Source organism: Rhipicephalus sanguineus, chromosome 5, assembly GCF_013339695.2.
Source record: "Rhipicephalus sanguineus isolate Rsan-2018 chromosome 5, BIME_Rsan_1.4, whole genome shotgun sequence".
In the NCBI taxonomy this organism is placed as follows: domain Eukaryota; kingdom Metazoa; phylum Arthropoda; class Arachnida; order Ixodida; family Ixodidae; genus Rhipicephalus; species Rhipicephalus sanguineus.
In genome coordinates, this window is record NC_051180.1 from 19,023,698 (window position 1) to 19,035,859 (window position 12,162).

A 12,162-nucleotide genomic window follows, 5' to 3' on the forward strand; every position below is an offset into this window, starting at 1 on the left:
TCAAGATATACTAATAGTAACACTAGTTGTTACTAAACAGATTCTACCTTTCGTGTGAAAGCGACTGTGGTTAGTCTAGTATAAAATGAAGCAAATGCAGTAGTTTTGGCCAGTTTGGCGCCGGCGCCAACCGTATCGCCTGCATTTGAAATAATTTGAAATATCCATGCGTAACGTCGCTCACCGTTTGATGTGTTGGCGTCCGTACTTAGGTTACAGCGTTAAAGTCAGGCGCTTTTGTTGCCCGGAGTAGTTCAGCTAGCAGGCCTTGCGCTGAGCAAGTCTTGCCAAGAGCTACCATTTCAAATCTTGGCCGATGGCGTCCGGAGCTTCAGCGACGTTGGAGAAGTTACTGCCGCTTGCGTCTTCCGTAAGTCACGTTTTTGTACGCACTACACACGGTACTCAAGAGCAACGACTGCGGTTATAATGACGCTGTGCGAACAATTGTAAATTTCGATATTTGGGTTCAGCTGCGCAGGAATCAAAGCGTCTTGCGGAAGCGCTTTGGGGATGCTGCCGCGTCAACACACCGTGGTTCTTAGGTAGTGGCTTATTTCGAACAAATGTTACAAGGAGCGCAAATGATTTGGTGTTCAGCTTGCTGCTATCGCTGAAGGCGTTTTGTGCGTTGGTGTGATCTTTAAAGTTCGTGGCGCACGACAGAAACGTTCGCTGCGCTAAAGAGTTGTGGGCCGAGTGTTTTCTGGCGGCCAGTGGACCTTGACAACGTTCAGTTGGCCGGCAGTGCTAGTGGCCAATAGGCCGTGTTTGACGTCCGTGTATGACGCTTGCTACAGTTCTTGAACCTTAAATTGGCGCGCTAGCAAAGGGGGTTGGGGTGGGGCGGCTGGTGCGTGGTTTCGTTTCTTTCGGTGGCCATTTGACGCCATGTTTTGTCGCACTATTTAAGCCTCTCCCTCCCTCAACATTCGATATTTCCATGTGCGAGGACACCTGGCGTAATGTCAAGTGCGACAACATCGGCTGCCTGCCTTCGGTTCCCGCCTTCGGTCAAGTAGAATTAAGCCCCTTCCCCACCTCCCTTCTGAAACAAAATTCTATACCGCGCTATTGTCCTTAAGAAAAAAACAGTTGAACACATTGCAGTTTCACTTTTTATCATTGTTTAAAGGGACACAAAGCATTAGCATTTTACAAAATGTCGGTAGTTGGACCCTAGGCATGCCCATCGCTTGACTCGCAGGGCTGCAGCCCCTCACTTCCTCTCACGCATGAGTTTCGATTGTCCTTAACCTCACATCGTACGTGTATTATACGCGTGCTGTACATATATGTTCACGGGTTGATATTACGCTCCCGCGAGGTGACCTTCTCAACAAGGATAAATATAGTAAGCGACGTAGGTGAATTAGATAATGCAAACAATCGTCAGCTTTTTGATAACTGCGACGAAGTGACACAAAACAGTGGGCTCTCTATACCGCGCGGTGCGCCTGTTCGCACAGTTCGCAAAACACGGCGGCATAATTTACTTGTAAACAGCTCATGGTGCAATTGCAGCGCGCACAAGAGGCACGATAAATTGAACAAGCGCTTATTTGTCCACTTCACTGTGTGTGTGCATTTTATGCGCGCTGCAATTTCACTGCGAATAGCAACTAACTTTTAGTTCTAATCTCAACAGCTGTTTTTGGCCAACAAATCTACAGGGAAGCAGCAGGATGTTTAAACTCCCAAGTTCAACCGGGCTGCTTTTTTTTTTTTTTTTGCTAAGAACATAATGCATGCATAAACAAGCAGAGCAGCAGGTTCACTTGGGCTGGCTGCTGCATCTTGTGAAACAGCAGATTGTTGAACAGAGGACCGAGGAAAGGACCTCAGAATAGCGCGCTGACATACAACCAAATGCTTCAGGTCGGCGGTCCTTCCTGCGGTTCTTTCTTTCCTCTGTTCTTGCTATTCACTGTTCTTCTGGTAAAAAGATAGGTGTGCAGGTTACCGTATGAAAGGAAGGGCTTGTCTGTGATTACAATATGTTACGTTAAAAGGTAACGCTGTGCACATTACATGTTCATGGGTCAGCGTGAAATTTCTTGCACATAGCATTAGGCTGTAAAAGCAACCACATTACAGAACTCTGCCATGTGTAGTTATGGTTGTCAGAATTTCATACACCTGCAATTTTTTTTTTCTTTGCGTGCACTATGACTGCGTTTAGTTTTAAACCTTCTTTTATGTGCGGAATAATTGCCTGCATGTCAGTGCAACTTATGTACTTTTTTTTTTTTTTTTCATTTTTAAAAGCCCAGTGATCACATAGTGATCAATACATTCAATGCTCAGCTATTTCTAGTCTCTTGCACTGTGTGCGATACTCAACAGAAGCATAGCATGGGGTTTCTGTTGTTCTGCACATATTTAGAATTGTGAAGCAGGTTCCCTAAATTTTCATACATTCCATCATGGTTTAAGGTGCATGGTAGGTGGACATCATTCCCAAGCCGGCTAGAGTTTCTGATAACTTTTTCTTTTTTTTGTTCATTCTCCTTCTAAGAGTTCTCTTGGAAGTTCTCGTTTTCTAGTGAAAAGAGGTCACCACAAACAGTCATTTGGATTATTTGAGTTCTAGTGAACGTAAAGCTGGCTTAGAAATCTTGCCTAATGTTTCTATGTGGTATGTTTTAAGTGCTCGCTTGTGCAGCTATGAACTATATTATGAGCTATATTTTTTTTTTCCTACAGAAGGATGCCACTGCAAAAGCAGAACTTCAACAAAAGATCCAGGAATTGCCTTCCACAGAGCTGGGGCCACTTTGGAAGGCTGTGTTTGAACAACTTAAAAAGACAGTTCTACAGGTCGTCTCTGAAGAACGATTGGCAAGTTTCAGCCTGCTGTGTGGAAAAAAGAAAGAAACTGTGTGCTTGCACTTGATTTCCTCTTGATGATTCTTGTGTTGCTAGCTCGATTGTTTGGGATGTGGAAGTTGTGAAGCATCTGTCGGCTAACTACTGCAGTACCCTCGTTATTCCCTTACAATGCCCGGCTTGTAATGTCAGACTTGTAAGCATTACAGAAAAAAAAGTTATTTACAAAATGTAACTGATTACTGTTGCCAGTCGCTGCTTGAAGTAATGAAAAGCAATTGACTCGTTTTGTGTAACTTGTTTTTGTCCTGTTTTGCTAACATTGTACATGACTTGAACCGGTCTGGATGTTTTACTGTGTACTCTACAGTTCTTCAAACCCTGTTTCTTTGCACTGAAAATAGCTTTTCAAGAGGCATGAAAAAGCTGAGCACTGGGCAGGACTGTAATCCATGGCAACGTCAAACTGCGTGAATAACACCACAGCTGAGACTGCAAAAGACATGCGTGACTACACCAGTCTTGTGTTTCTTTCTTGCCCCTGGTGTTTTCGTGCGGTTTATCATTAGTCATGTCTTGGTGGTCAGCACTTCTCAATTGTAGGGGGGGGGGACATGGCACTTGAAAAAAATTTTATTTCTTGATCAAGTTTGACGAAACTTTAGAGTTTATGTATATTTGTGTGCTGATTTCAAATATGCAATTACTTTTCTAGTATATTGTGTAATTTTTAAAATACAAAATATTTCGTGTGCCTTTTGGAGAGCAAGATTTTTTTCTAAGCAGAGTTAATTACAAAGTAAATCAGCATGTCACAATAATCTGCAATCGCACCTGTGTGCAGTGCAACAAAAATGGATGTTCTAAACCCATTAGAACAAAAGTTGAACATTCACGAGTGAAATTCTAACTTGAAATTCACTCACTCGCGAATGTTCAACATAAACTTTTGTTGAAATGGCTTTAGAACATCCATTTTTGTTGCACTGCACATGAAATATTTTGTATTTTAAAAACTACAGAATATACTGGAAAAGTAATTGCATATTTAAAACCGGCACACGAATATACATAGATTAATTTTGATGAAACATGGTGACTATGTATATCTGTGTGCGTGTTTTTAATAGCAGTGTCCCCTCTTAAGTCAGTACATCAGCAACATCGCCGAAAGCTCACTCGATGTGCGCTCTGGTGGGAAGGGCAGTGTTATAACCTAAACGAATGTCTTGAGTACATTGAGATCACACTGCTGTGGCGCTCGCATCTGGGTCCTCAGTGAGGCACAGGGCTTTACAGCTGCAAGAACTCTGCGAAGGTGTGCCTTTAGAGTATATGAAAGCAGCCATCAAAATAAAACTGCAAACAGCACAGATCATGCGCAACTGGCAAACTGCTTGCTAGTTCCAAACTGGGGCAGCACACTTTATTTCAACTGGAGACGCCACAATGCAGTCATGGCAATGCAAATATAGTAAGTGGTGTCATGAACGAGACAGAGAAATGCATGCCTGTTCACTAGGCTGGCTGTTCTATTCTTCACCCTAGTCTTTCTTGTCATTGCGCTTGCCTAGCGCGCGAACGGCGCTGCCTTCCTTACTCAGCCATGCTGCGGCACTGCATGGCAATCGAGCTGCAGAAATGTCTCTGGTGGGCGGAATTGGCTGTTCCTTCTCGGTATTTGCAGGTCTCGGTCCTTGTGCGTCTGTTGGGCGAAGTGCAGGTTTTTCAGGCGGACAGCACTGGCTATTGCAGGAAGGTCGTGCTGTCACTTCGCCTGTTGCTTTTTCGAATGCACCCCATGTAATTTACAAGGAACGGTGGACGACCGAATTGATGCGCGGTTGCCGTCGACAAACAGTGTTGTCGGTAGACGGGTGCGTATCCGAAGGTTTGGAGTGCATCTGCTTTGTGTCAAACTCCGATTGCGCAAGCTAGGCGGAATGTACGGTGTTGCCGAAAAAGGGCCTTCCATTGTTTCAGGGCTCCCCAGCAGGGACAGGTGTATGTGCCCCAATACTTCTCATTTTCTTGGCTGGGAGAGGGGAGTAGTGCGCATAGGCAAGTCTTCGACGTTCTTAGTCATGTTAGTTGTATTGTATTCCTAAGACCAGAACAGCGCACGGTGACCGTCGGCGCATCAGGGCAGTGACTACTCTTGAGTGTGCGGGAGCTGCACTGGTTGGCCTGAGAGCGCATTGAAGGGTAGGCTTGCCCGGTTGCTCGACTTGGAGCGTGTCTGGCACTAGAAGATCTTGAACGTGCTCGTGCTCACGCGCTGGTGAGCTTGGAGGCCGCATCGCCAACTGATGCGTCTTGTGGGCGGTATTCTTGTCTGGTGAGATGGGTTCTGGGGGGGGCATCGCAGAGAACAAAATGTGGCGCCGGTATGCGGGAAATATGAGGGCACCGGGATCTCTGGTGCGCGATGGGCTAGCGCGAGAAAGAGAACGTCGAAGCAGAATAGGAACAGCTGGCCCAGCGTACAGGCGTTCTCTTGTTTCTCTCTTACAATGACGCAGTCGTCTGAAACGAAGCCTTAAGAGAGAGAGACACCGCCTGTGCTCGTGCGTCTTTGGTGTTCCGGACCCGCCACCCAAAGAAAGCCGCCCACGCTTCCTCAGACATGGAACCCGCCTACCTGTTGCCGCACCAAGCACAGTTTGGGGACGGCGTCCATGCCTCCTCGGCACCTGTCGGCGGTTCAAGCACCATCCGGGGACGGCGTCCAGGCCTCCTCGGCAGCTCAACCTCCCTTCATCGGTGCCGCAATACCAGTTCACGACAAGGCATCACATGGGTTCTGCTTGACTGGGAACGTGGTTGGCGCTTCCAATGGCAGAGATCCTGTGCCCAGGAGTCTGAGGAGATCTGAATTTCCAAGGGGCGCCGTCATGCGTCCTTGGCCATCGAACGTGCCACCGTAAGTACCGGAGTCTCTGTACCATCCGGGGATGCGGGCTCTGGCTCTTCATGCGGATCACCCAACAGCACTGCGGCATATTATCACCCAACTCCACGTCACGACTAACGCCTTGGCAGCGTCAAGCTCCAAGCTGTCTCCTACCGCCTTGCCAGCATTGTTTGCAATCAGTGCTGTGCTGGTTGCAGCCGCCTCGCAAAATCTGAGGCCAGCTCCCCCGAAAACCAGCGAGAGCTCCGGTGTGCCCTCATTCAGCTCTCGGAGCAACTCTGCGTCTTGGCGCGGGCACACTCTGAATTTTCGCCTGCCGTCCCACCATTGCCGGCTGCCTGGGAACTACCGGTGTTTTGCGGCTTTCGGGACGCCGAAAATTGGGTGGTGACTATCAACACTCTCGGAGCTCACGATGCCTGGATGGACCAGCAGAAATGGTGGGTGGCTGTCGACTGTGTTTGCGATGCCGGCACGGCATGGCACGCCTATGAAGGAGTCGTGCTAAGATCCTGGTCTGAGTGGTGTGCCAAGTTCACAAGCCTTTTTCGGCCGCTCTCTCATGCCTGCGACCTCCTTACTGCCGACCCATTCTCTACCGCGGATGAGAAATGTGAAGTACACCACCTCGACGGTGCTGCTTGGGCGTCCACCAACCTGCCCTCTCTCGGAGATCAAGCTCACCACCACCACAGAATGGCCTGCGTAGGCACACCTCATCCGACCCAGTTAGAGAATAGGCCCTCAGATTCGCCTTTGCTACAGGTGCACGTGGGGATGCCAGCTGCTGTCGTGCCTGACGCGCAACCTGCATTGGAAGAGCTCATGGCAACCGTAAACGTGCTCACAGACCTACCGGAACAGCTTCTCAGATTTCACAGCAGTCTTCAGCACATGATCACCTTCCACCGAGTGAGAAGGCTCTCCTGGACAAGCGCAAGAATGTTGCGCCATCGCTAATCCATCTGCCTATTGACGTGCCATCTATTCAAAAGACTTCTACCTTGGACCCCCCACTCAACACACTCGGTGTGCCAGAAGGAGCGCCTCCAGAGCTGTTGGACGACACCGAAAGTGAGTAGGATGAGATCCCAGTTATTAACGTAGAGAATGCGGCTGAAGAAAAGGATTTCTCAGTCTCCCCACAGCCATGAAAGATTTTTCCTGACTAAGGTCCTCACTGTCCTCCCGGCGGTGACCACTATTCGTATGTAACCGGCTTCCAGAAAGACGTGGGAAAGACATACCAAGAAGCCATGACAAACCAGATGGCTCTTCATATGCTGTTCCAGCAGCCTATCCTGGGCAAACCGCTTGTGCAGTTACCTCCGCGACAATGCCAGCCGCCAGAAGCATGCTTCGTGCCTCATCCAACAAAGTCTCTGCGTGGCCGAGACCGGCCGACACACTACAGTCGATGCCGCCCGCCAGAGGCATCATCAGCAAAGTATTAAGTAGGGGTGTGCGAATATTCGAAAGTTTCGAATATTCGTCGAATATTACATCCGAAGTATTCGTATTCGATTCGAAATTCGTGTATTCGAAAAGTTTCGAATATTCGAATGACTTCAAATATTCAAAAAATTCGAATATGCGATTCGAATCGTGCATTAAATAACTCGTCTTCCACATTTATGCTGCGTTCGTATAGCTAAAAACGTTGCCGAGAGGAGCGATAAACATCGTAAGTGCACGGAGGCACGATATCTGCCTGCGACGAGCGCCCCAATACGTATGATTTATTGCTGGTGCATCTCCAACGTGCAGCGCTGTTGGCGATCATGTAACCGTATATTTTCAATATTATGCGGCCGTAACGTGCCGCTGCACCACTCGTTCACTATGCGGGACCACTTCTGAAGAAAGACAGTGACCCATGTGACTGGTGGCGGACTTTAGTCACCTTCAGATACACCAGTCTGGCAAAGCTTTGCCCCATGTACCTCCCTATACCAGCCACTTCTGTTCCAAACGAGCGTGCCTTTTCAGTGGCAGGGGGGGTTATTGTCTCTGCTAGAAGGCAGCGCCTGCTGCCTGATCATGTGGAGCAACTCATTTTTCTTCATGATGACATCTAGTCATTACTTTCATTTTGCCGTGATATTTGCTTGCGTTGCGATGTGAATTGTGCTAGCCTGGACATTGTGTTCTGGAGATAGCAGTGTGTGTTGCCAGTCAGGCTGTTAATGTTTTTTTTTTTTTTTTCAAATAGCTACATGTTAAATAAAATATTGTTACTGTGGAGGCATTTTTCCTTTGATATTCGATATTCGATTCGATATTCGAAGGTGGATATTCGTATTCGATTCGTATTCGAAAAATTTGGTATTCGCACACCCCTAGTATTAAGCCAAGCCCCAGCTCGGTAGCGACCGATCACAGCGACACAGCCAGCACCGGCCACCAGAAATGTTGTTGGCGGCTCCGCTAGCTCGCAGTCATGGCCGAGTGTATTGATGAAAAGAGACACCGGGATCTCGAGGCGTGCGATGGGCCAGAGTGAGAAAGAGAACATCGAAGCAGAATAAGAACATCCGGCCCAGCATACGGGCGTTGTCTCTTGTTTCTCTCTTACAGTGGTAAGGAGAAAACAGCAAGCTTTTTCAAGTAAACGAGTGGTTACAGGGAGTAATCTTGTGAATTTACATGTTCAGTCTTATGCTATGCCTGCACATCATGCATGCGCTAATCTCCTGGCTTCTTCTTGCAGGAAGAAGAATGTCTTCCATTTCTCGCACTTTGTCATGCGGCCATGAAGGCGGACACATTGTGCAATGCTCTCACAAATTCCGCCCATTTTCTAAATGGTAAGCCTGCCAACAACTTGTGCGTAGTATGTCCTGCCAGGAGTGCTAAATAGGTAGTGACTGTGAAGTATCTTTTTCATTATATTCTCATTGTCTTACTTGTGGCTCCTCGATACTCTTTTTCGCAGTAAGCTAGAGGTGCAGCCATCAGTCTTTCGTCCTTTACGTGCAAAGTGACACTTGTGTTTGCTTTAGGTTGATGCTGATATGTTTCAACAGCAAGGTAATTAACATTTTCCGAGATCCGTTCTCGACTTCTCAGTGCTTAGACCTCTCAAAAGAGGCTACACTTGCTGTATGTGGCCTCGGCAGATATTGCTACGAAACATGCAGCACAACCCAGATCTTTAAGCTTTAAGCCCCAAAAACAGTTAACGCTAGAGTATTGTGCTGTCTGTGATGTGGCAACAGGGAAACTGTGCATTTCACATCAAGCATGCAGTACTCGCGTACAAGAAATACCAAAAAAAAACTGTCAGCCATTCCTCCTGTGAAGGTGGATGGCCGGTGAAGCTGTTGAGCACACGGCACAGAGGTGACGCGGCGGAGGTCAGTTTATCAAAGGCCTGGTTGTGAATGTGCCCATCAATGTTTAAAACCACTGTACGAAGTCCACCATAGCTCATTGACACTGCCATCGAGGTGCCCATTAAGTGATGATCGCTGTTCCTGGTCTAAGACTATATGCGATGTTGCAAACTATACGGAGGCTAGATGGATCTTACAAATATTCACATACTGGGAAGGGAGCAAAAATACTGTGGCATGAGAACTAATGGAGGCCTCTTTTGTCAATCCGAAACGAGATGTCTGTATCAGTGATACGCCAGTCCCCCTGCGTAGAGCAGAAGTGTTTTTTTTTTTTTTTTTTTTAAGAGCATGGTTACATAACATGTGGTTGTATGGGATTTTTCTGTGCAAATGTAACTGTGCACCTTGCTGCACTGTATAAAAAGGAACCTTTCTTGAAATAAGTTTAGTTGCAAGTTAGTGCTCTTTCCTGTACATCTTGTTTCTTTGCCTTGCGTTGCATGATTACCTTTTGCACATACCAGCAAAAATTGGGTGCTTTTTGGTTACTTGTTGGTCTATAAATATACAGCTTGGGTGGTCCCATTCTCATGTCGGCAATGTGTTCGGCGTGGTTCAGATTCTCGGACGAAGTTTTCCTTTGTGGTTCAGGTGTAATGCCCCTACTGGAAGACGGAGAGCTGCTGGACTCCATCCATGCCTTCTGCGTCGCGTGGTGCACCAAAAAGCTTGACGGCTGGAAGGACCTGTGGTTCAACACCTTCATAAGATCTGTGCAGCTGTCCCTGAGGAAATGCTCAAAGGTAGTTCTAGTCACCTACGCATTTGAGCTCTTGCAGAATAATCTTGCCTTTTCATTGTGGCTGTACAGTCAGGCCTTGCTAAAGGGGTACTGACACAAAAATTCTGGCGTGGCATTTTTTTGCTGCAATATGTTGCTGGAGGCCTATTAGCCGTAACACAGCACATTGCTTGCTGCAGCGCGTCGCAGATAATTATTTGGTTTATTATGACCAGTTTCGGTTTGAGAGAGGGCTACGAGAACAAAGAGCCACCGTGTGCATCTAATGCCATCTAGCATGTGAAACGGCACACAAAACTGTGATTCACTTCCATGCTGCCTGCATGGTCTTTCGCATGCGGCATATGCAGTACGATGTCGTTAACGGATGTAATATTGCGTGGCAGAAGTGTAGAATTGCACCACTCATCATACCGAGCGTAACGAGTGGGTCGTTGAAAGCTGCCAACCCATTAGAAAGGTCTAAACCATAATTCATCGTCGTCGTTAGCCACAGAATCAACAAAGCATGCAGCCATGTAGGTGTGAGTGTTGTCTTGCAGGTATTGGCGCCCTAGAGAGTTTACATTGGCCAACTACTTTGTGGAGTAACAGGCACAAGTGCGCAGAAAAGTGGGTGTGCATACACCAGGTGGCTTTCGCTTTTGAGTAGTCTTGGGCGAATGCATAAGGGACCCAACGAGTTTTTTGTTCTTGCTTGTACATAATATACAGCGTATAGCCAGTAAGTTGCTTCACTGGAACTTTTATAGAAAGTCTGTATAGAATCATTTCCGTGGCACACTGGGAAAGCTGGTGGGTCCCCCGAGGCCAAAAAGTTTGAGAGTCCCTGGCATAGACTTGCGGTCAGTAGCTGGGTTTAGACAATTCCCTGCGAGTTACCTGCCTGTTTTGCAGAAATAAAGCAATCAGTCTTTGTTATCTGAGATTTAGGCCAAAGGGCAACTTTTTGATGCGTAGTACATGAAATCCATTAATTTCCTTTGTCAGATGTTGCAAACTTCTGTAGAAGTTTAGGTATGGTCAAATTACATGGCTGTTCGTGGGAGTATTGGTACATAGACTTGTATGTAAATATAGAAACATTACACTTGCTTTAGACAATGTGAAAATGGGATAAAAAACAAATATTGGTTCACTTTGAATTTGGGTTCATACCGCTCTGGTTGGCAGAGACAAGAATGTGTGATTTACTGAACCAGTTCATGAACCGGCTTGGCACAGTTAGCTTTATTTTTGACGTTGTGCTGGTTATGCAGCATTTGGTTAGTGCTAAAAATGTTGGCATTTGCAGTTCAATACCCTTGCTATTGAATTCAATGTGCTGTGCGTGTTGTTTCAGACGAAAGCAGAGAAGCTTGTTGCATCTGTCCTGTTGATGAAATGTGGCCTGGGCAGTGGTGAAGATGGACTGGATGCCGTCGAACTGGATTCTGAAGACTGCAAGGCCCTCTATGAGCAGCTGGCCCAGTGTGCTGTCTCGCCAAATTACCTCGGTATTGCCAAGGTGCTGTGCCTTCTAAGCTTCACTTGCTGTGAACATCAGTAGGCATAAAATGTGGACTTACCAGCAGTACGTTTAAGTGGACGATTCTGAAGGCCATCTTACAAGCAAGTCCACTGAAGCAAAAAAAAGTCTCCGTAGTGCTAAAGCAGGCTTGGGGTGGAGGGAGGGGGTTATAATTTGCAGTCTTGAACTGCAAATATCTGGAGTCTTCAACAACATCATGCTGTTGTCTTTGCTATGCCAATCCGCCTCGGTGGTACAATGGTTACGGTGCTCAGCTGCTGACCCGAAGGTTTCGGGTTTGATACCAGCCGCAGTGGTTGCATTTGGATGGAGGCAAAAGCCTAGAGGTCCGTGCACTGTGCGATGTCAGTGCATGTAAAAAAACTCCAAATTGTGTAAATTTCTGGAGCCCTCCACTATGGTGTGCCTCTTAGTCATGTCGTGATTTTGACACGTAAAACCTTGCCTATTGCCACACGCATTTATTGCTTTATATTGATGTACTAGGTTTTACCCGCAAAAACTGTTAGCAATGCTCGGCGCAGGCTGCACCGCAGTGTTTGGGAAGCTTTGCGATTGTTTGAGATCATTCTGTTAAGATGACATGCAGGATGCGAATAGTAAAGTTTAGTAAAGTTGCAGCGATAACGCTGGAAGGTTCGATGACTGATGTATAAAAGGCGACGCATTCCACCGATAATCAGATTACTCGATGGCCGATCATAGATCTTGCAGCTATGAGTGTCCAGCTTGTATCGCTTGTACGTTG

General features: G+C 46.9%; 1 protein-coding gene across 2 annotated transcripts in view; it reads left to right on the plus strand.

Annotated features, from left to right (window-relative positions):
* Positions 1-102: 102 nt before the first annotated feature.
* Positions 103-12,162, plus strand: part of LOC119393324 (condensin-2 complex subunit G2) — a 76,374-nt gene continuing 64,314 nt past the window's right edge. The window contains exons 1-5 of one of the 2 annotated variants that reach the window (XM_049416212.1): positions 103-370; positions 2,707-2,845; positions 8,458-8,550; positions 9,733-9,884; positions 11,226-11,390. In XM_049416212.1, the coding sequence (XP_049272169.1) occupies positions 317-370; positions 2,707-2,845; positions 8,458-8,550; positions 9,733-9,884; positions 11,226-11,390 (603 nt within the window). In that variant the 5' untranslated portion in view covers positions 103-316. The remainder of the gene's footprint in view (positions 371-2,706; positions 2,846-8,457; positions 8,551-9,732; positions 9,885-11,225; positions 11,391-12,162) is intronic. The other variant, XM_049416211.1, reaches the window with a different exon arrangement.